The sequence below is a fragment of the Monopterus albus genome, unplaced genomic scaffold (assembly GCF_001952655.1).
Source record: "Monopterus albus unplaced genomic scaffold, M_albus_1.0 scaffold72.1, whole genome shotgun sequence".
Classification (NCBI taxonomy): domain Eukaryota; kingdom Metazoa; phylum Chordata; class Actinopteri; order Synbranchiformes; family Synbranchidae; genus Monopterus; species Monopterus albus.
The window spans coordinates 2431682-2452553 of NW_018127952.1; the positions used below are offsets into that span (position 1 = coordinate 2431682).

The 20872-nt window shown below is 40.9% G+C and overlaps 1 protein-coding gene across 9 annotated transcripts in view; it reads left to right on the top strand.

The window, feature by feature from the left end:
- neo1a (neogenin 1a) overlaps window positions 1-20866 on the top strand; it is a 71502-nt gene extending 50636 nt beyond the window's left edge. For 2 of the 9 annotated variants that reach the window (XM_020605748.1, XM_020605753.1), the window contains exons 12-27: window positions 1478-1588; window positions 1745-1939; window positions 5003-5098; window positions 8371-8603; window positions 11222-11360; window positions 12136-12243; window positions 13290-13484; window positions 14251-14283; window positions 14503-14571; window positions 14799-14937; window positions 15147-15391; window positions 15964-16056; window positions 16472-16642; window positions 17612-17899; window positions 18717-18853; window positions 19435-20866. In XM_020605748.1, coding sequence (XP_020461404.1) covers window positions 1478-1588; window positions 1745-1939; window positions 5003-5098; window positions 8371-8603; window positions 11222-11360; window positions 12136-12243; window positions 13290-13484; window positions 14251-14283; window positions 14503-14571; window positions 14799-14937; window positions 15147-15391; window positions 15964-16056; window positions 16472-16642; window positions 17612-17899; window positions 18717-18853; window positions 19435-19587 — 2405 coding nt within the window. In that variant the 3' untranslated portion in view covers window positions 19588-20866. The other 7 variants (XM_020605754.1, XM_020605749.1, XM_020605752.1 and 4 more) reach the window with 7 other exon arrangements.
- Window positions 20867-20872: the final 6 nt, after the last annotated feature.

Consider the following 20872-nt stretch of genomic DNA (forward strand, 5'->3'; position numbering starts at 1 on the left):
CAGTGTTCAGGAGACATTAGCATTTACTGTACACTGCACTACCAGTGTGGACAAATGTGTCTCCTGCCCTCCCTTAAGTGATGCCTGAATGACTATATCCCAGTGTGTCTTCAGTATGTCTTGCACACATTTCAACACTTGTGTTCAGTGGCCTGTCCACTTAGATCACCTAGTGTGTGTTTTGATGCCAACTGTGAACACTGCCATAGGATAAGTGATAACCTTATGAGTTGACTCAAAAGAGAGCTTGTCTACTGCAACATTACATTCAAGTACACAGATGGTATCCAACTCCTCTGTACATATGTTTCGATGTCATTAGTGAACATAATTTTAAAATAGAGGCTATAGGGGAACACTCTTGTGTTTTGTTTTTAGGGAACTATCAAATTCTAATGTTCCCCTTCGGAGCTTTAGGTCTTACATTAAATCATTTAAGCTATCAGATTCCCTTTTATCTCTGCTCAGTGTATCTTAGATGCTCTTAGCTACATTATGACATCCTGCAATATTTAAAGTCTTGATCCTGAGACTGAAGATGTGTCTGAGTTGTAGTTTAGAGTCAGTCTGGCAGTAGGTCTGTTTATTTAGTTTGACACTGCAATGGAGTTGCATCTTACTGTACCCTAACTTTACCCACTGCTCCCATTGAAAATATGCACAATATCGATATTTTATTAATATTAGATGCCGTCTCGGCAGCTTTCAAGTGGCCCGGCCACACGCTGTGTTCTGCATCAAAGAGAATTTATACTTAAAAGCAGATTTTTGAGAGTATTCTGGGGGTGAAACAGAAGGGGTGTTTATTCAAAAGCATTTAGAAGGTGCCTTGGAGGCACGGATGGTTAGGCAGACGCTACACCCCAGGGGCGTCCCAGAATGCTGGGTACAGAGAAAAAAACTACAGTATTAGATGTATATTGCAAATGAGACAAAATGATGATGATGAAACATTTTACAGCAGATGAATACAGCAACATATTAGTTGTCAGCAGGCTTTCTTTCTGAAGGAGGCATAACTTTAAGATGTAAACATTAATGTGCTAGCATCTATTACACACTTTTCTTTTTAGCTATTCTTAACAGCAAGCACATTTTTACCAAAATCTTAATCAAAAGTGAAAAATAAATCTCAGTCACTTCCATAATATTGAGTGGAAAAAGTCAAGTTCATTAAAAGTGAACCACATAAACCTTCACTTGATCCTTTCAAAGGCATGCTTATGGATTATTTCTTTAAATTGTACACCGAGGTCTTGGGCATCTGCTTAAAACATTTATGGTTTTAAATTATTTATTGTCTCTGTGACTTAAAACCCAATTGCCCTGCCTAGTGGAGAGCAACAGTAAATTTTTAAAGAAAATCAAGCCTCAGAAAGAGAGAGACATTTTAATGCAGTGGTTTTTATTTCTACTTGAGATTCAGCTCAGTCTAAAAACCAAGCTTTGAATCTGATCTGTTTGCGTGGCCGTGCAGGTTTAGAGCGAGGGACAGAGTACTCCTTCCGGGTGTCGGCCATGACAGTGAACGGCACGGGACCAGCCACCGAGTGGACCACGGCAGAGACGTTTGAGAGTGACCTGGATGGTAAAACCACCTGCTTTATTCAGTTCTTACAGACTAATCCAGAACCACTCTGTTGGGCTTAAATCTACGTTTTCTTTCTTTTTTCTGCAAAATAAGTCAGCAGTCACTTATTTGCTCACTGGAATTTAAGAATTTCTTCTGTATTTCCCTCACCAGAATCACGTGTACCAGACCAGCCCAGCTCTCTCCATGTCCGGCCACTGGTCAACAGTATTGTGGTGAGCTGGACGCCGCCTGAAAACCAGGACATCGTGGTGCGTGGTTACACCATCGGCTATGGCATCGGCAGTCCCCATGCCCAGACCATCAAAGTGGACTACAAGCAGCGCTACTACACCATTGAAAACCTTGGTAAGAGCAAATCACTGTTATTTATTCTGTAATGGTGCATGTTCATCATTTGTTTGCTTGTGTTTGGATGGGTGGTGTTGTGTTTTTACTGAGATATTGATTTTGTATCTTTTTGTCACTGACCTATTTACACTGGAGGATCCAAAATGGTCTGTCAAATACCACTTGTCAGATATTGATGCGACCTGTGGAACTCATGTGTCTTTGCTCAACAGCAGACCCCTGCATTTCTAATACTACAGTGGTTTGTCTTTCTAAAAAGTATGAATGTATTGCATCTGACTTTATAGAGCAGTCTAATCAAACCATTACATGGTTTTAATTATGTATGAGTAAACACAGACACAAACACTATGAAGTGATTCATCTCTACCTCATAGTGAGCATTTAGAGAATTAATGAGAACCGCTAATTACACAGATTGGGCTGAAGGTCATAATATTTTAATATAAAAAATTGTTTTCATGATTTTAGTACTCGCTGTCATGAAGCTGAAAGAAACAACATTCAGTTTCACCTCACTAAAATGTTCTGCTGGCTCCAGTGCCATTTCTCTGCTGAAGCTCAGTTGAAAAGCTGAGAAACAGACACAAGTTGGAGTCAGTGCTAACTTAATGTTTTTGGAGGACTTCAATAAAACCATTTAATAAAACTCGAGAGCAGTGTCATTATAGCTCTTATGCCAGTAAATAAGCGGTGATCTCCTGTTGAAATCCAAGAAACAAAATTACAGATTTTGTTTTAACAAAATCATATGAAGGTCATGGAATCTTTGGCTTGCACAGGCAATTTTCCCTATATATATAATTTACTAAAAACAGATTTATGTTCATTTTTGTTTTATGTACATCATCTAATAGCAGTATAAGAACAATGGGGTCGAGCTTGGATTGACTGTTCTGGGAGTTTTTGCTGTTGTATTTACACCAGAAATTTAATTTAATTTGGAACATTATTGTTCCATATGCAATACCGCTGCGCCCCGGGTTCGAATCAGGGTTGCGTCAGGAAGGGCATCCGGCGTAAAATACGTGCCAAATGTCAACATGCGAGTCGTCAGTGTGACGATTCGCTGTGGCGACCCCTAGACGGGAAAAACCGAAAGTCACTTACAGTGGGTACAGAAAGTATTTAGACCCCCTTAAATTTTTCACTCTTTGTTATATTGCAGCCATATGCTAAATCATTTAAGTTCATTTTTTTCCTCATTAATGTACACACAGCACCCCATATTGACAGAAAAACATAGAATTTTTGACATTTTTGCAGATTTATTAAAAAAGAAAAACTGAAATATCACATGGTCATAAGTATTCAGACCCTTTGCTCAGTATTTAGTAGAAGCACCCTTTTGAGCTAATACAGCCATGAGTCTTTTTGGGAATGATGCAACAAGTTTTTCACACCTGCATTTGGGGATCCTCTGCCATTCCTCCTTGCAGATCCTCTCCAGTTCTGTCAGGTTGGATGGTAAACGTTGGTGGACAGCCATTTTCAGGTCTCTCCAGAGATGCTCAATTGGGTTTAAGTCAGGGCTCTGGCTGGGCCATTCAAGAACAGTCACGGAGTTGTTGTGAAGCCACTCCTTCGTTATTTTAGCTGTGTGCTTAGGGTCATTGTCTTGTTGGAAGGTGAACCTTTGGCCCAGTCTGAGGTCCTGAGCACTCTGGAGAAGGTTTTCGTCCAGGATATCCCTGTACTTGGCCGCATTCATCCTTCCCTCGATTGCAACCAGTCGTCCTGTCCCTGCAGCTGAAAAACACCCCCATAGCATGATGCTGCCACCACCATGCTTCACTGTTGGGACTGTATTGGACAGGTGATGAGCAGTGCCTGGTTTTCTCCACACATACCGCTTAGAATTAAGGCCAAAAAGTTCTATCTTGGTCTCATCAGACCAGAGAATCTTATTTCTCACCATCTTGGAGTCCTTCAGGTGTTTTTTAGCAAACTCCATGCAGGCTTTCATGTGTCTTGCACTGAGGAGAGGCTTCTGTCGGGGCACTCTGCCCTAAAGCCCCGACTGGTGGAGGGCTGCAGTGATGGTTGACTTTTTACAACTTTCTCCCATCTCCCGACTGCATCTCTGGAGCTCAGCCACAGTCATCTTTGGGTTCTTCTGTACCTCTCTCACCAAGGCTCTTCTCCCCCGATAGCTCAGTTTGGCCGGACGGCCAGCTCTAGGAAGGGTTCTGGTCGTCCCAAACGTCTTCCATTTAAGGATTATGGAGGCCACTGTGCTCTTAGGAACCTTAAGTGCAGCAGAAATTTTTTTTTGTAACCTTGGCCAGATCTGTGCCTTGCCACAATTCTGTCTGTGAGCTCTTCAGGCAGTTCCTTTGACCTCATGATTCTCATTTGCTCTGACATGCAGTGTGAGCTGTAGGGTCTTATATAGACAGGTGTGTGGCTTTCCTAATCACGTCCAATCAGTATAATCAAACACCGCTGGACTCAAATGAAGGTGTAGAACCATCTCAGGGATGATCAGCAGAAATGGACAGCACCTAAGTTAAATATATGAGTGTCACAGCAAAGGGTCTGAATACTTATGACCATGTGATATTTCAGTTTTTCTTTTTTAATAAATCTGCAAAAATGTCAAACATTCGGTGTTTTTCTGTCAATATGGGGTGCTGTGTGTACATTAATGAGGAAAAAATGAACTTAAATGATTTTAGCATATGGCTGCAATATAACAAAGAGTGAAAAATTCAAGGGGGTCTGAATACTTTCTGTACCCACTGTACATGATTGTTCCTGTTACATAGGTCATACTCATTATTGTTGGTTTTTATTAATGTCATTATTATCGCCATCAATAATTCTACAGTAATCAGAGCCTTAGCAATGGGTATAGGAGTAGATTATGGGTATAAAAAATCTCATGAAATGGAAAGATTTGGGGTTGAAATTGTTGCAATAAAAATGATATATGCATAATAATAATATTGAAATTATGAGTCAAGCATCTCGAGGGTTTGGCTTGATTAGATGGCTGCATCACTTTATCTTGCTCTTCCATTTCTAGTCACTAGTCTGTCTTACATCTTCCTCTCACAGACCCCAGCTCCCACTACGTCATCACACTAAAGGCCTTCAATAACGTGGGTGAGGGGATTCCTGTGTACGAGAGTGCCATCACCAGACCACAGTCAGGTATGAACTACACACACACATGCCCATAACTCTATAAATCTCACTTATTTTGATACACTGCAAAGTAAGAATTCAATAGAAGCATTTACACTGTCTGTCTATGGAAGAAATGTAAGTCCTATGAACTGTGGTCTCTTTAGCTCAGAACAGAAAGCACATGCAGTATTATGGGATGTACAGTACTCAGACTGTATGGCTCTGGTCACTCGTCGTTGACTGACATTTATCTTTGCTCTTTATAACCTGAGATCATTATCAAACAGAATGTGTCTGGACTCTAAATTACAAAAGAGAGAATGGGTCAACTCTCTTCTTCATGGCCCCCAATATAACAAAACTTCTTTTTAATCAAATGTTTAAAATCCTCAAATTTTGCCCCTAGATTACCTCAGGATAAGCTTCTTGTGTGTTGCTAGAACAGGTATCCTACGTTGAATGGCCTGAAATATTAGAATATACACCATACACAGGGGAAGCTTTGTGCAAATCCAGTCCTATATTTAGGCCAGATGCAAGATGGGAGATTCAGTAACTGCTGAAGTTAATTAGACAGAACAGGCAACATTTAGATCCTACTTGGATTTTGACTGGTTTCTTATGTCAGTATTAGTGTATATTATAGTTAAGATGTATCAAAAAATTATAAGACACTATCATATCAGTATTGGCCTCAGAGATCCAGTATCATTGTGGCTGTGAATGAAGCAGCTTTGTCATATTAGCCTAAGAATGTGGGCGGTCCATTTTGACTGCCAGCCAGACTGTCTATAATTTTCAGATCACAACCTTGTTAACATTCAGGAGTAGAACTTGACAAATGATTGTAAAGTGTGAAATGCTGCCAGTTTGACTGCATGTTAGCTGAGTTCACATGGTTCATGTGACAGTATCAGAAGACAGCTAGTCCGTGCTCCCTGCGGTGTCCCAGAATGTGGGCTGCACCTGCCTCCTTTTTCATTCAACCTCCCACCTCCCTGTTCAGCCTTGATCACGCCAAGTTTGAGATGGGTAGGATTCTAGATGACATGAATCATGTCGACATGCTTTGAAGGGGGGTGGGGGTGGGGTTGTAGTCTTAAGTGTTTGCGCATACGGCACACTGTCATACTGTACACTTCTCTCTATGAAACTCTCTCCCTCACATCCACACAGCACTGAACACTCACAGACCCCCTGTGGTGGCTTTTGCCAGTTTGTTCAAGTTGGGATTACAAAGACGAGCTGACCTACATAGTATGTTTACCTCTGAAAAAAAGCAGTTTAAACTTGAATTTAGGTTGAGAGAGTGCTCGGTTGAATGTTTTAATAATAATGTCTTAGCTGAAAAGGTGGCAAATGAGGAATTTCGCCCTATCTCTAAAATATTTCAGGGGCAAGTCAGCCTCTTTCCTGTTGTGTGTTGTACTTGTAAACACTGGTGACTGCCTTCTTCCAAAGCGGGTAAAGAATTGCAGCTTGCATGCCTCTCCAAAAACCTCAGTGCCTCGCCACAACCGCACAAATGCTGGGATGTTCTTCGTGCACATAAACACTCACACACAGACAGACACACACACTCTCTCTGGCTCAGTCTTGGGAATACAATGGCTACAGCTCTGTACAGAGAGGTGTCAAATAGAGCGAGGCGGAGAAGAGAGGACCAACAAGTGGTCAACAAGAGTCATCACGGGTGACTGACCAAACCTTTTTCTTCCATCATAACTAAACCAAGGACAGACCCAGGAGCAATGAAACCACTTGCCAGGAGGCCATGTTGAAGTGTTTATTCTTCAGTATGCTGCCCAGAAACTGCTTGTTTGAGCAGCTCCATTTTTCCTCTCATAGACACACACAGAATACTCACTGGGCTTTATGAGGCGTAATATGCAGGTCCCTTATACACACTCAATTGTTTTTTTGTTGTTTTTTCTGCAGGCACATAACCACCTTTTACGTACCGTCCCAGTGTTTTCTTTTTTGGGGTTGTACACAATATCACTCTTACATAAACAGATAATTAACCAACAGGTTGTAATTATGCAATATACTATCCACTGTACACTTAACGTGCCCAGGCCAACATTTGTCAGCCAGCAGAGATTGTTACTGTATACTGTTTCTACTGAGGTGGAAACCTTTACTAGATCAGTTTCAAAGTGATGTTACAAACTATCAAGTACTGCCGTGCAGTCTTATTGTATGGTGGTAATAGATTTACCCATTTTCTGCATCAATTCATCAGCTATTGTTTGTACTGTATTACACCAAAACAGACACTTGAATCTGGCCATTATGCCTCAGTTATATTTCTAGAAAATCTGCTATTACACAAGTCACCTCCAAAGAAATCTAAGAATAAAATTTAAAAATTGATTTTAAAAACATGCACAGCAATAATAGAAAGAGGATATTAAGGTTAGTAAATATATCATACTGGACCCCATTATGCCACACTGGCACTGCAAGCACCCGATACCAACATGCAGCGGGTTATTAGTTTTATATCTCTGTTAGTGAAATATTGGGATGGTACTGTTTTTATAGACATGATGCATATTAGTATTATCTATTAATAATTTAAAGACTGATTGTGGGAACTCAGCGCACACACACACACACACACATCCAACCACAACCATCACTCGTCTGTGACTATCTCCTCTTTCTCTGCCTGTAGGCTCCGTTACTTAAAGCCTCAATATTCTTTGTACGATTATCAGAGACGCACTGCACCTTGTCGGCATTACCCTGCAAAGTGCTCTTCTGTTCATCCCCTTTGCATTAAGATGTTGTGAAAAATTCTATGATGTAAACATTTGTAAACACATTTCAGTACTGCTTCTGTCTGAAAAGATTGGGTCTACACTTCGATGTGCGGATTGGCTGTAGGATTGTGGGTATCTATTTTCACTCTAGTTTTCCTCTTACTGTAACCTTTCCCTCTCTTTTCATAGTTCTACAGTAGCTACTGATAGAACACCGCATACTGTAGAGTAGCGTCTAAGTCTGTAGATTGGTCTCATGGTAGAGGTCAGTGCCTGTTTTTCTAATAGAATCTTCTCTCTCTTTTTCTTCACTCTTCCCACTCCCATCCTTGTTGCACTTCTGTTCATCTTTATCCACCTCCCTTTTTGTCATCCTTCATTTTAACTCATTAACCTTATTTTCGCCTGTTCTTCCCTCCCCACGTCCTGTTTCGACTCCACCGTCTGATCCACCATGCCACACTTATGTTTTAATTTGGGTCATTTTAATTTGTCTGGATGCACGCGGGTTTACTGGCTGACGTGCAGATCCCATAGACCCCGATGTTGACCTGTACGAACTCTTCCATGCTCCATACACCCCAGTACCAGACCCCTCCCCCATGATGCCTCCTGTGGGTGTTCAGGCCTCCGTGCTGAGCCACGACACCATCAAGGTCACCTGGGCTGACAACTCGCTGCCCAAGAACCAAAAGATCACTGATAACCGCTACTACACAGTGCGCTGGAAGACCAACATCCCTGCGAACACTAAAGTAAAGGTAAGAGATCCTCAGATTCTAGACATCTTAAAATTACAGAATTTAAATGTCTTTTTCATCATGTTTTTCTGTTCTATGTGTTAATGTAATTGAGAATTACTTCTCCACCGAGGAAAGCTCCAGGGTAATTTTGAAACTCAAAATGAGCTGATGCCCCTTATTGCTGAAGCTCACTCATCTTTTTCTGGTTTAACTCAGTGCTTAAACTCAACTGGCTTGTTTACAACCCAGAGTAATTCAGTTACGTATATCTCAAATCATTTCACTCTGATCACACTTTAGTGATATGCCTTCATTTAATATAGTGCAATTTCAGCGCATTGCAATGCAGTGGGACTTTGTGCATCCCTTCAGGCTGACACTTACCAGAGAGATGTATTGATGTGCTGAAAATAAAAAGTGTCATTCTATGATGTATAATAAAATATTCCCCTAGCAGCACAGTGGCAGGCCGCACAATGCTGGTATTTATGACACAGCAGTAATTTATTTTCATCCAACTTTCTAAGCAGTATAAAGAGAAGTAGTCACTTTACATTCTAAAGTTTTTGGCACCCTGGTTGATTTGGTGACACTCCTGGTTACTGGGGTCTTCAACAAAAAGGCTTTAATACTACACAGGTATACAGCTGATATGGCTGTACAAAAGTAATCGGTGAGACTGATACCAAAAACAGTAATAGTGGATTACATGCGTGTTTCATTTCCTGTGAAAGCTCATACAAAGATTGCAATTTAAATCCATCCAGCAATGAGAATAACAGACTCTGACACGTACAATGAAAACTGCCATAGTGTATATAGAGAAAGTTGTTGTTGTTGTTAAGTGGCTATTACAGAGAAAATGCCAACGAGTTTAAAAAGTGGAACTTGATTTCATAAAAACCTTGAGGAACATAACTTTAATATCTATTGTATTTTTCATTAATTGTTTCAAATAGTGAAACAATGTCCCACACCTGAAGGTCTTATGATTGTTTATGTTGTCTTGCCAGTGGGTGAAAACTTGAAGGTATTCAATTTCCAGTGATGCAGGATAAAAAAAAGCAGCAAATCCTTAAATTTGAGAAGTTGAAACAAGTGCAGTTTTGCTTGATAAATGAAATGATGATAAACTGTTTTATTGAACTAGTACTCACTCCTGTTGATTAATTATGAATTTTTAATTTGATGATCAAGAACAGTGCTGGAATATTACATTGATTTTCTGGGATCAGTGTCATAGAAATCTTAATATTAAAGTCACTGTTTGTGCGGTAATAAACAGAGTTAAAATATTTGTAGTGTCACAATGAGCAGAGCTTCTGAATCTTAACATGCAGATCAATTATGATCATTATTTATTGTGTGTGTGTGTGTGTGTGTTGATGGCTGCAGGCTTGTGTGCAATCCGGTGACTGAGTAGAGCTTGGATAAAGGCCTTTGTTTACTGATAAATTATTCAACAAGGACAAGAAAAACTGATAACTAGAAAAAGGGTGAAGATCTGGCAGTGCGTTTTCCATACAGCCGACTCAGTATTCACCCTCACAACACATCACACCTACATGTATACAGTACATGCAGTGCAACCTGATGCCACAAGTGAATGCCCAAACTGGTTTGCTCCTCGCACTATGCAACAGTAATTAAAGAGCTCTCCACTGGCTCATTCAAATCCACTATAAGTGGATTAGAGAGGTCTTTTCTGATGTTTTTAACAGTGGTGTGCAGTTTCTTTGCTTTGAAAGCTACATCTTGTACATCCTATTTTTGCTATATATATATTAGCACAGTTGTACTCGAGACCAGTATAACCAGCAGTACTGCCTCCACCTTACTGTTGCTCTTCTTCATGTCCTCTGTTCTCTTAGAGTGAGTGTATCCAGACAAGCTTGTGCATTATTGAAGAGGTGACTGCTTTCAAAGTGGCTACATGTGTCTAAAGAACAGTGTTTCCTTTTCCTATCCAACTGCCCCCTGTGTGACACCCCCCACTGGATAACTGCACTTTTGTAACAGCATGCAACATTATCAACAGGACTGGTAGAGACATGACTTGCTACTACCACAACTCCCAGCAAGCTAAAGTGTTTTCTCCTGCCAGTTCAGGCCAGAGGAGGTCAGGAGAAATTGTTACATAACTCAAGATTTGAAATGTCCGAATTTTCTTGGGAGCTGTAATTCCAATCAAACATGAAAAGCATTCCTAGTGTGTTCCATTTTGTGAAACCAGTACAGTGTTCATGTTGGTAACCTGCCATATTTAGTTTGGTTTATTTGTAAGGGCTGCACTTGTCTTTGAGTGCATTTCAGATCATCAGTGGTCAGTGTGTCGTGTATCCTCTTCTCACTTACAGGGATTTGCTGCTTTTTGCCCTGCCTGAGAAAACGAGACATTTCTAGATAATACCATGGGCTTTAGGAAAATGTGATTTTTTTTCTTTTTGCCATTTTTTGCCAAGTTGCTATTTCGTTGACTAAAATGATTGTTAATGACAGTGAGTTTATTCTCATGACTGATAAAATACATTGAAGTCCCTGGTGACTTGATCAGTGTTCAGTGAATATAATCTGCCACTATACAAACTGAATCATTGTTGTGGTCGAATTCTCATGTGTTTTCCTTCGCCCTCTAGATGGCCAACACCACCAGCCTGAGCCACATGGTGACAGGTCTGAAGCCTAACACACTATACGAGTTCTCCGTCATGGTGACCAAAGGCCGCCGCACCAGTACTTGGAGCATGACTGCGCAGGGCACCACATTTGAGTCCAGTAGGAGCACACAGACAGTTACACAAATAGTTATGCAGAAAGACACAAAATGTACAAAGATATAAACCAACAACATGTCCAGTGTAACAACCCCCTGGCTGACTGCCTTTTACTTTCTGAAGCAATCATGGAAGGAGCGGGAACACCTGAGGAAAATCAAGATTTCTCTGCACTGTATAATAAAAGCCAACCGTGTCTTCTATTTATCACATTAATACAAGTGAAAGTGCGGAAGTTTGTAGCAAACTTGATGACTGGGGAATTTCATTTCATCCCTGCTGTCCTGTTCACTTACATTAAGTTGTACAAACCCCTCTTCCATGCAAATAATATAACATAATATAATATACGTAACATAATATAATATAATATAATATAATTTCCCCCTGGATTACATATATTGACTGTATCAGAGTTGAAATTACTCATAGCCCTCTCATTATAACAAAATAATGTCATTTTAAATACATGAGCCATTCTGTACTGAAAATATATCAGTTCATTTCAGCCAAGCCAGGGGGCCATTTAACATATACACATACTGGTACACACAAGGAACCATCTATAGTCCCTAATTTTTAACTGCTGTAGCAACACTTTCAGCATAGAATTTCTTTTACACTACACACACAAATATGTGTGCACACAGTTTACTTGTTTGCAGTAAAATTACTAGTGAGTCCACCATGTTGTTGAATTTAAAACTATAGGAAAAGTATGCCATCTTGATCTCTTTGTCAGCCCAACAAATGTCCTGTCTCAATTCCCACCACAGTTCCCACCTCCTCTCCAAAAGATGTGACTGTGGTGAGCAAAGAGAACAAACCTCGTACCATCATTGTCAACTGGCAGCCTCCTTCTGAGGCTAACGGGAAGATCACTGGTGAGTCCATCTTCAGCCCCCCCCAAACTGTAGCATCACCAAGACAAGGAACCACCCTGGAAAGACTTGTTTTATTATGAAGAACTCAGAAAGTCTATAATTAACACCTAACTTTGATTCCCAGGCAATGAGAAAGCAGAAGACAGACTAGAGTCACCAGATGACATTTATCTTCTTTAATCAGAAGCAAAGAGCACTGACATAATCCACACAATTGCTCTGCAGTAGTCAGCCGTGTGATAGACTGACGACCTGTCCAGGGTGTACCCTGCCTCTCCCCCAATGTCAGCTGGAGCTGGCTCCAGCCCCCCCTCGACCCTTTTCAGGATAAGCAGTATAGATAATGGATAAATTGCTGCACCGTAGCCTGTATGTAATGGTACATAGGCTACTGAAAGTTTCTGAAAATAAAACAGCCATACGTTTGCTTCACTAAACAGTAATCAAGTGAACACATTAATTAACATAAGACTCAGCTCATGAACATATTCTGACATTAGAAGAGATAAATAATTTCAAATGTGCAGTCCCAATTAACGCCACGCTTTATGACAATAGCCTTAACAAGAATGCAAATTAAACATCAAGATATATACAGTTAACAACTTTACAAGGCAAATCAACCCAAAAGGAACACTACTGATCAACGGTGCTGGAGGCAGAGCTTACATAATAAACTTACACCACTAGTGTAAATCATTAAAGTCAACAGAGTCCCTGAAAGAAGAATTCACAACTTAGTATGTGCTAAATGAAACTAATAGATAATTCTTATCAAATGTACTAAAACTAAACGTTACAAGCCTGATTTGAAAATGTAAGGAGTAGAAAGTACAGATATTTGTGTTAAAATGTAGGGAGCAAAATAAAAAAGTTTTCAGAAAAATGAATACTAAGTTAGAGCAGTTAGAAAGTAAATCTACTTAAGTACAGTAACAAAGTATTTGTACTCCATTACTTCCATCTCTAAAAGCCAAGTAGCAGAGTACTAAAGCCGCTATATGTTAAATATTTTGTCTCTCTTTTTCTGGCCTTCCTTGTTGTAGGCTATATTATTTATTACAGTACGGATGTAAACGCTGAGGTCCATGACTGGGTTATTGAACCAGTAGTGGGCAACCGTCTGACTCACCAGATCCAGGAGCTGACACTGGACACCACCTACTACTTCAAGATCCAGGCCCGAAACTCAAAGGGCATGGGCCCCATGTCTGATGCCGTACATTTCCGCACTCCAAAGAGTAAGTTTTCATGATGGGCCTGAGACCAAGCTAAGAGATGGAGCCCTCCCGATCACCAGTTCCTGTGATATATTTTTCATATGTATCACAAAGTTAGAGACTCGTTTGTGGAGAAAGTTGAACATTTAGAAACTAAAGAACCAGATAAGTTTCAAATGAGTACTAATGGTGCTCCACATCTGATGGATGAGTAATAGACCACTGTCAGCTAACACGTTAAACATGCCAGAGCAGCTTTATTAGACAGTAATACTGTATGTTGGGGTTTTAGGTTTGTTACTTGTGAAATGATTCTGCTCATAAGTATCCACATTAATGCAGTTGTAAAATGTGACAAATCAAACTTTCCGATTGATGATTTCCAACAATGCACTGTTTTAAGTACATTTTCTAGTTAGCTCACCTGATGAAAGTTGCTCTTAAAGTTTTTTGAGAGGTGAGATGAGGTTGCTTCCCAAGACCCATTAATTATTTTACAATTTGCAGCCGAGGTTTGTGCCCAATGCTGAATGTAAAAAGTCAGTTTATGCTGTTTAATGCGGTTTGGTCGTACTGCATCACTGGATTTTATCTGTATATATAGACATCTGTAGTACGCTCTTGCTGTTTATTTTTCTCACTATTCCTTATTCTTGTAGTTTTGCCCCCTCGTCCTCTTCTTTTAATACCCAACTCTCACTTTCTGTCTCCCTTGCTGCTCTTTCAGCTAACCTGTTTTTTGCTTTTTATTGTCTCTCCCTCCCTGCTCTCATTTGGCCTGTTAAAGCTGAGTCCTCTGACAAAATGGCTAATGACCAAGGTAAACTCCCCCTCCACACTTTATTGTTTACTGCTGACTCAGCACCTTGTGTATGTCTCTTTCTAAATATTTCCTGCATGACTGGCAAAATCTGTTTGTGCCTATAGAGATTTTCAGATTCTAATGTATCTCATGAAGGTTTGATAGAGACATTAATGTGAAGATAGAAGAGGTACTTGAGTTTCAATAGAGCATTTTTCCCTCCCCATTTTGAATCAGCCTCAAATCTTCCATCGAAGCCGGGGCCTCCAGGCAACAAACACCCACAGGATCCTGGCACTTCTGTTGGTAAGGTTTTCCTCTAACCCACCTTCTTCTACTGTCCTGGTCATTTATCTTACTTTCACTCAGACACAACCTTAACTAAAATCATGATCTGTGTCCAGAAAGTTGAACTTTTCTCTGACAGTGCATTTTGAAATCTGCAATGTGTAGTTGTAGCATGTTCCCCCATTAGTGACGTTAAACATGTACATAAAATGTATCTAGTCTAATCCAGTCTTTCTTCTCTCGAGGTAAATCAGGGGTGGGAAGCAGCAGTGAAAATCACATCCTGGTCATTGTCATTATCATCTCGGTGGGAGCCTTCACCATCATAGTGGTGGTAGTGGGGGCTTTCCTGTGCACACGGCACACCACGTCCCACCAAAAAAAGTAAGAAGCTCAGTCACGGTTTGACATTTCTAGTCCTCTTCTTGTCTCTCAATTCTCCATGCTCCTTTGTAAAATATGTTTCCTTACTGTTTTTACTCATCTACAGCTCAGCTCCCTCCTATATCCCCTCTTCCATGGACTTTTGCTACTCCAACCTTCTCTCATTGATCAGTGATGCCAGTCTTACTTCAATATCTTCTCTTCTGCAGAAAGCGAGCTGCCTCAAAGTCCTCGAACAGCTCCCACAAATTCAAGGGAAACTCCAAAGACCTGAAGCCACCCGATCTTTGGATTCACCACGAGAGGCTGGAACTCAAACCCATGGACAAGTCCCCAGAGCCCAACCCAGTCATGACCGAAACACCCATCCCACGCACCTCACAGGACATCACGCCAGCTGACAGCGGCCTGGACAGCAACCCTCACCTGCAGCAAAGGCGCAACTCCTACCGTGGTCAGTCCTGCCTGAGGGGGGAGACCTAAAATTTGATGTTATGGGAAAGAGATCAAAGTGAAATTTCACCCTTGCAGACTGAGCTCACATACAGAGTACCACTGAGCAAAAAATCTTGAGTTTGGCTGCCAGGCAAACATTTTGAAAGCCTGACTAACAAAACAGTTGTTTTTTTTAAGCAGGTAATATGCTAACAAGTTTGTTTCTAGGAGTATGACTGATGGCATGGTGTTTTTATTTCACAAGTCAACATGCGCCTTTGCTGTTGTTTTTCTGTGACTATCATGCAAAACATTTCATGCTTTTCATACATAATGCCCATCATGGATGCAGTGATGCAAGCACACACTACAAATACTGCAACTACTGAACATACGGTAAATCCACCTAATTTAAACTTTTAGTTCCATAATAAGAGCATGTTGAGTGTGACAGTGACGTGTAGAAATACAATCAATCCCAATAATATACCACTGGTTAAAGATCCTGAGGTCTACAGATGGAGCATTCACAAAAAATAACAGCAGAGTAGGAGTGTTTTCTGATTGGCTGGTTTCCACCGTACCTTTTAGGCCACGAGTCAGAGGACAGCATGTCTACACTAGCAGGCCGACGAGGGATGAGGCCTAAAATGATGATGCCTTTTGACGCACAGCCCCCTCAGCGTAAGTGTGATTGTGTGTGAGTCAGTCCACGTTCTCTTAAGTGAGCTTGTCGAAATCCACAGACATAAGAGAGTGAATTTGGAAAACTTTCTCATAAAAATAGAAAATTAGAACGCAAAAATATTTTAACAAATTACCTGTTTCGAAATATATCTAATGCCATGGTTTGTCTGATCGAGACTCCATTTAATGGCTCCGTCAAAATGCTTATTTTTGTTGTTATTCTGAAATTCTTTCGTTCGAAATTTGGTGACTGAGTGGCAAAAAGAATATTCAGGTGTGTTTATTACAGTGAACTGTTTGTGTGTGTGTGTGTTTCACATCCATGCCCTTCATCAGTATTACAGCTGGTTAAACATCAAATCCTGTCTGTCTGTCTGTGTGTGTGTGTATCCATGTCCATTTCCATTCACAGCTGTGATTAGCGCTCACCCCATCCATTCCCTTGATAACCATCACCACTATTATCACATGGGCAGCCTGGCGTCACCAACACGCAGCTATCTTTATCACCAGGGCAGCGGGCACCCACGTCCGCACGCCTGCGCCACCCCCATCTCTCATCTAGACAAGGTGGACTCTACAGGTGAGGTGCTGCCACCTGGTGAGCAGCAGGAGAAGTGCAGAGGAGGACTGTGCACTCAGACCCCTGTACATTCTCATTAACTGATTATCCATGTGTTCATTCATTCACAGGCAGCTGCCATGTTGTTGCATTAATATTTTAGTTTTCCAAAGTGTTACTAACCTCTCTTCTCTGACCTCCCTGCCTTCTGAAATTATTTTTTATGTAAAATAAACTAAGCTTTACCACCAGGAATGTAGCCAGACACACCCAGTGATTCAGACTTTTTTGCAGTGTAGTTGTTGAGGTACAGTGTATGAGCAGTTGAAGGCTTCGTCATTGATTGTTCAGTTGACAAAAAATATAGATCATTTTGTATATTATAAACAAAGTAAAACTAGTTTGCTGTTTACAGCTTAAAATGTGTTTGCTTTTTGTTTTATATCATTATGATATTTGTATTATTATGTTTTTAATTTCAGTATGTCATACATATTTGTCAGGTTCTTTGACATTTTACAGAATAATTTTTGTTCACTGACAGTAAAAATGGAAATTGACTTTGCATTACCCCCCTATTCAGATAGAAATGCCTGACTCCTGTTTCCCAGCAAATATTATAGCGATTTCTACCAGTGTAGCCTAAATAAAGAAATGAGTAACAGTGACTGTAATGTCTACTGAGCTAGTATGATGAGCCAGAGAGACAGGATGTGCAACTATGATATATAATAATCACTTATTATTATGAAACTCGTTTCAGGTCAAGTGCATTGTACTCTCATTGCATATAGAAGAGAGAGAAGCCATTTCACATAGAAAGTTAATAAAGGACATTTCCTGGTTTTATGAACATAATAATCTGCAATACATTCCAATATATAATAAGTTCTTTCAATAACTATGAATGAAGGCTGTGTGAAGCTGGTTAACAATCCCTGGCCTGTGAATGATGCTGAAGGCCTGTACATCCCTCTGCCCCTTCTCCAGAGTCAGTGAGGAATACCCCCATTTCGGAGCCTGTCCCTCCAGCCACTGCTTCCTCCCAGGCTTCCTGTCCCTCGGAGATCCTGGCCGACCCAGAGGGCAGCTACCACGGTTCCACCACCACAGAGGAGGAGCCTAGCTACTCCAGCAACCTGTCCTCGCACCGCGCAGCCCACCCGCATGCCCACGCTCACCCATTAAAGAGCTTTGCTGTACCTGCAATCCCGGCCACCAGCCATCAATCTTACGAGTCGCCTGCCCTTCCTAGCACTCCCCTTCTCACTCAGACTGGTGAGCAGAAACACACACACCTAAACTTAAGTCAGATCACAATACAAGACAGCCACCTGTCTGTGGCTCGGGAGGTAGAACGGGTCGTCTCCTCCGGAAGGTTGGCAATTCGTTTCCCAGCTTTCCCAGTCAGTCTCCCTCACATGTCGAAGTGTGCTTGAGCAAGACACTGAACAAGTTTCTCCCAGTGATGATATCACCAGACATGTCGTGTGTGCTTGGGAGTGCAAATGGGTGAATGGGCAAATAGTGTGAAAGAGCTTTGAGTGTGCTGCAAGCACTACGCAAGTATGTGACCAGCTGCCTGCCATCGAGGTTGTTCGAACTGTGACCAGTAAATGAATAACTAAGTGCATGTTTAATTGTGTGTTAATCCAGCAGTCTGCTGTGAGGTTTAGTCTGCTAAATAAAAATATCATGTTAAAAATACATTTTATGAGTGAATAAATTGAACTTGGGTATCTGCAAAATATTTACCTCAGAGTTGCTAAAACCAGCTTCAGTTCATCATCATTTTCCTTTGAGTTAACTTCTCTGTGGGTCCTTACTCCTGATGCATCTTGAACTGTTGTAAATGAAACTGACTTGAATCGTATATGTAAGGAAAAAAATGTTTGAGACTCATTCAATATCCAGTAAATCAAGGATTTACTGTAATAATGTAATATAACCCGCAGCTTATACCAAACTGGGTTTTTAAACACACTTGTAGATTTCTATTGTTTTAATAGAGGAACTTCTCATGACAAGATGCAGGAAACTGTGGCCTTCACTGACTGTTGTATTTTTGTGTTTTGTGTTACTCTTTCTCATTCAGGGCCTCCCACTCATCCACATGTTGTAAAAACAGCCTCTATTGGAACTCTAGGAAGGACACGAACACCGATGGTAGTCACCGTACCCAACGCTCCTGATGTGTCAGAGACCAGCAAGATGCTGGAAGATGTAGACAGCGTAAGTATAGCGCCCTACACTGGTCACTTGTAGCAATGCAGTCTGTCTAGGTGAATATAGTGAATAAATATTTAATGTTTATTATTTTCTGTCTTTTATAATTATACCAATTACACACAGCGTCCAGATCCATATCAGGTTTTTTGCAATTACTTGTTTTTAACAACAATTTGTTTTTGTTCTTTCTCTCTTTTTATTCTTTCCACCTTCAACCTCATCATTTTTTGTGGTGTTGTCGGCTGCTTTTCAATCAATTCATTTAACTTTTTTCAACTGACCTTAACAAATCCCATAACTGGAATGATTTTATTTTTACCACTGAATCATTTCTCCATGTCCTAATCTTTGATTGGCTGTTGACGATACGTTTACATTGGTTTCTCTTTGGTTCTGGATGTTTGCTTTTGGCCGTTGCCTCTTTCTGTTTTTGTCATTTACAATGCATCAGTGCCACTGACCCATCCCCCAGCTCGCCTCAGCCCACCCATACGACTCCCCCTGTCCGCTGCAAAAGATCCCCTACTGACCCTCTCCTCCTCTCCTTTCCTCTCCTCTCCTCTCTTCTCCCTCCCTCCTTCCAGGTACTTGCCTCCCTGCCCCCCTGTCCCTCCCCTGCCCCCCGCAGTAACCCTGTTCCTCTCCCTCAGAGCTACGAGCCTGACGAGCTGACTGAGGAGATGGCCCACCTCGAGGGCCTGATGAAGGACCTGAACGCCATCACCACAGCGCCATGAGCATGCACACATACCTACACATGCAGACACACTCTTTTCTGTCATGCACACATATATAGAGAAAGTCAAACAAACACACCCAAACATTAACTTTGGGAGCCAACAGCTAGAGGACACAGTGGTGGCTTCTTGTGTCCCAGAAAACTCTTGCGTTCCCCCTACAGAGAAAAGAAGACTCCAGACTGAAACCTAGGAACTTTTGTTTTCGGCTTACCTTGCTCAGTCTCAGGAAGGAGATTGCCATGAGAGGGAATCGAAGTGAGACGCTTCATCTTTTTATGAAGAACCATTCTCAGAGACTATGAACTTTTAAACATTGGTCACATTCAACCGGAAGATTGTGAATTTTTTTCCTCAGCAAAAATACACACAAGGGTTTTTGTGGTGAGTGCTCACTCAAGATGACACAACAGTTGATTCAGTGTCAAGTCAAAAGAAGAAAGCCCAAAAATATGCTGGTTTCGATGTTGGTGCCCACGAGGGCACGGTCTACACAAAGTGTTTGTTTGATTAGTGTTTCTTTGTGTATTTTGTATATCTATCGGGCCGTTTCAGTGAAGTGAACATTAGATATCAGCCTCCCTTTACAAACCTACATTACTCATAAATGTGGTCGTATTTTTGTTTGTACCCTCTTGCGTCATTTGTTGTTCCATGACCCTCTTTTTTTTAATTATTTTCTATGTTATTGTATTATTTTTTACACACATATCCTTATAAGCATGTACATATATTATGTTTTTTTAAACTGCCTCATTCTTTTGATGTTTCCCATTATTTTCTTGTTATTATTTGGGATGAAAGTGGGATTATAAATGAGCCCTGAAGCTCAGTTTTCATATCAGCAGAGGAGATAAGCATTCTTCTTCTCAGGCATTGTGTTGCCCCCTTTGTACATTAAAATGTCTTTGTTTTCAGCTTTTTTTTTTGTTTGTTTGTTGTGGGAGCTCTGTTTTAAAAGCCTTACCAACGTGTTTGTATGTTGGACGATCGAGACGACCGGGCCCTCCGCAGATGTCACTTGGAGTTGTGCTGTCATATGCTGCCATTGCAGTTTCTGTGTCGTTCTGTGGGGTTTGACAGTATCTCCTCACAGGTCAGGGGTACACAGGACTCAGGACATTGAACCCCACCCCTCGTTTAAAAAACAAAAAAAGAGAAATCACATGGCACCCAATCACTCAGTCACCTGCAACAGGCAAGTTATCTTTTATACGCAAAGTGTGATTGAATGTGTGTAATTTCCAAAAACCAATATTTGGTTTCAGACATCTGTACGGCTGAA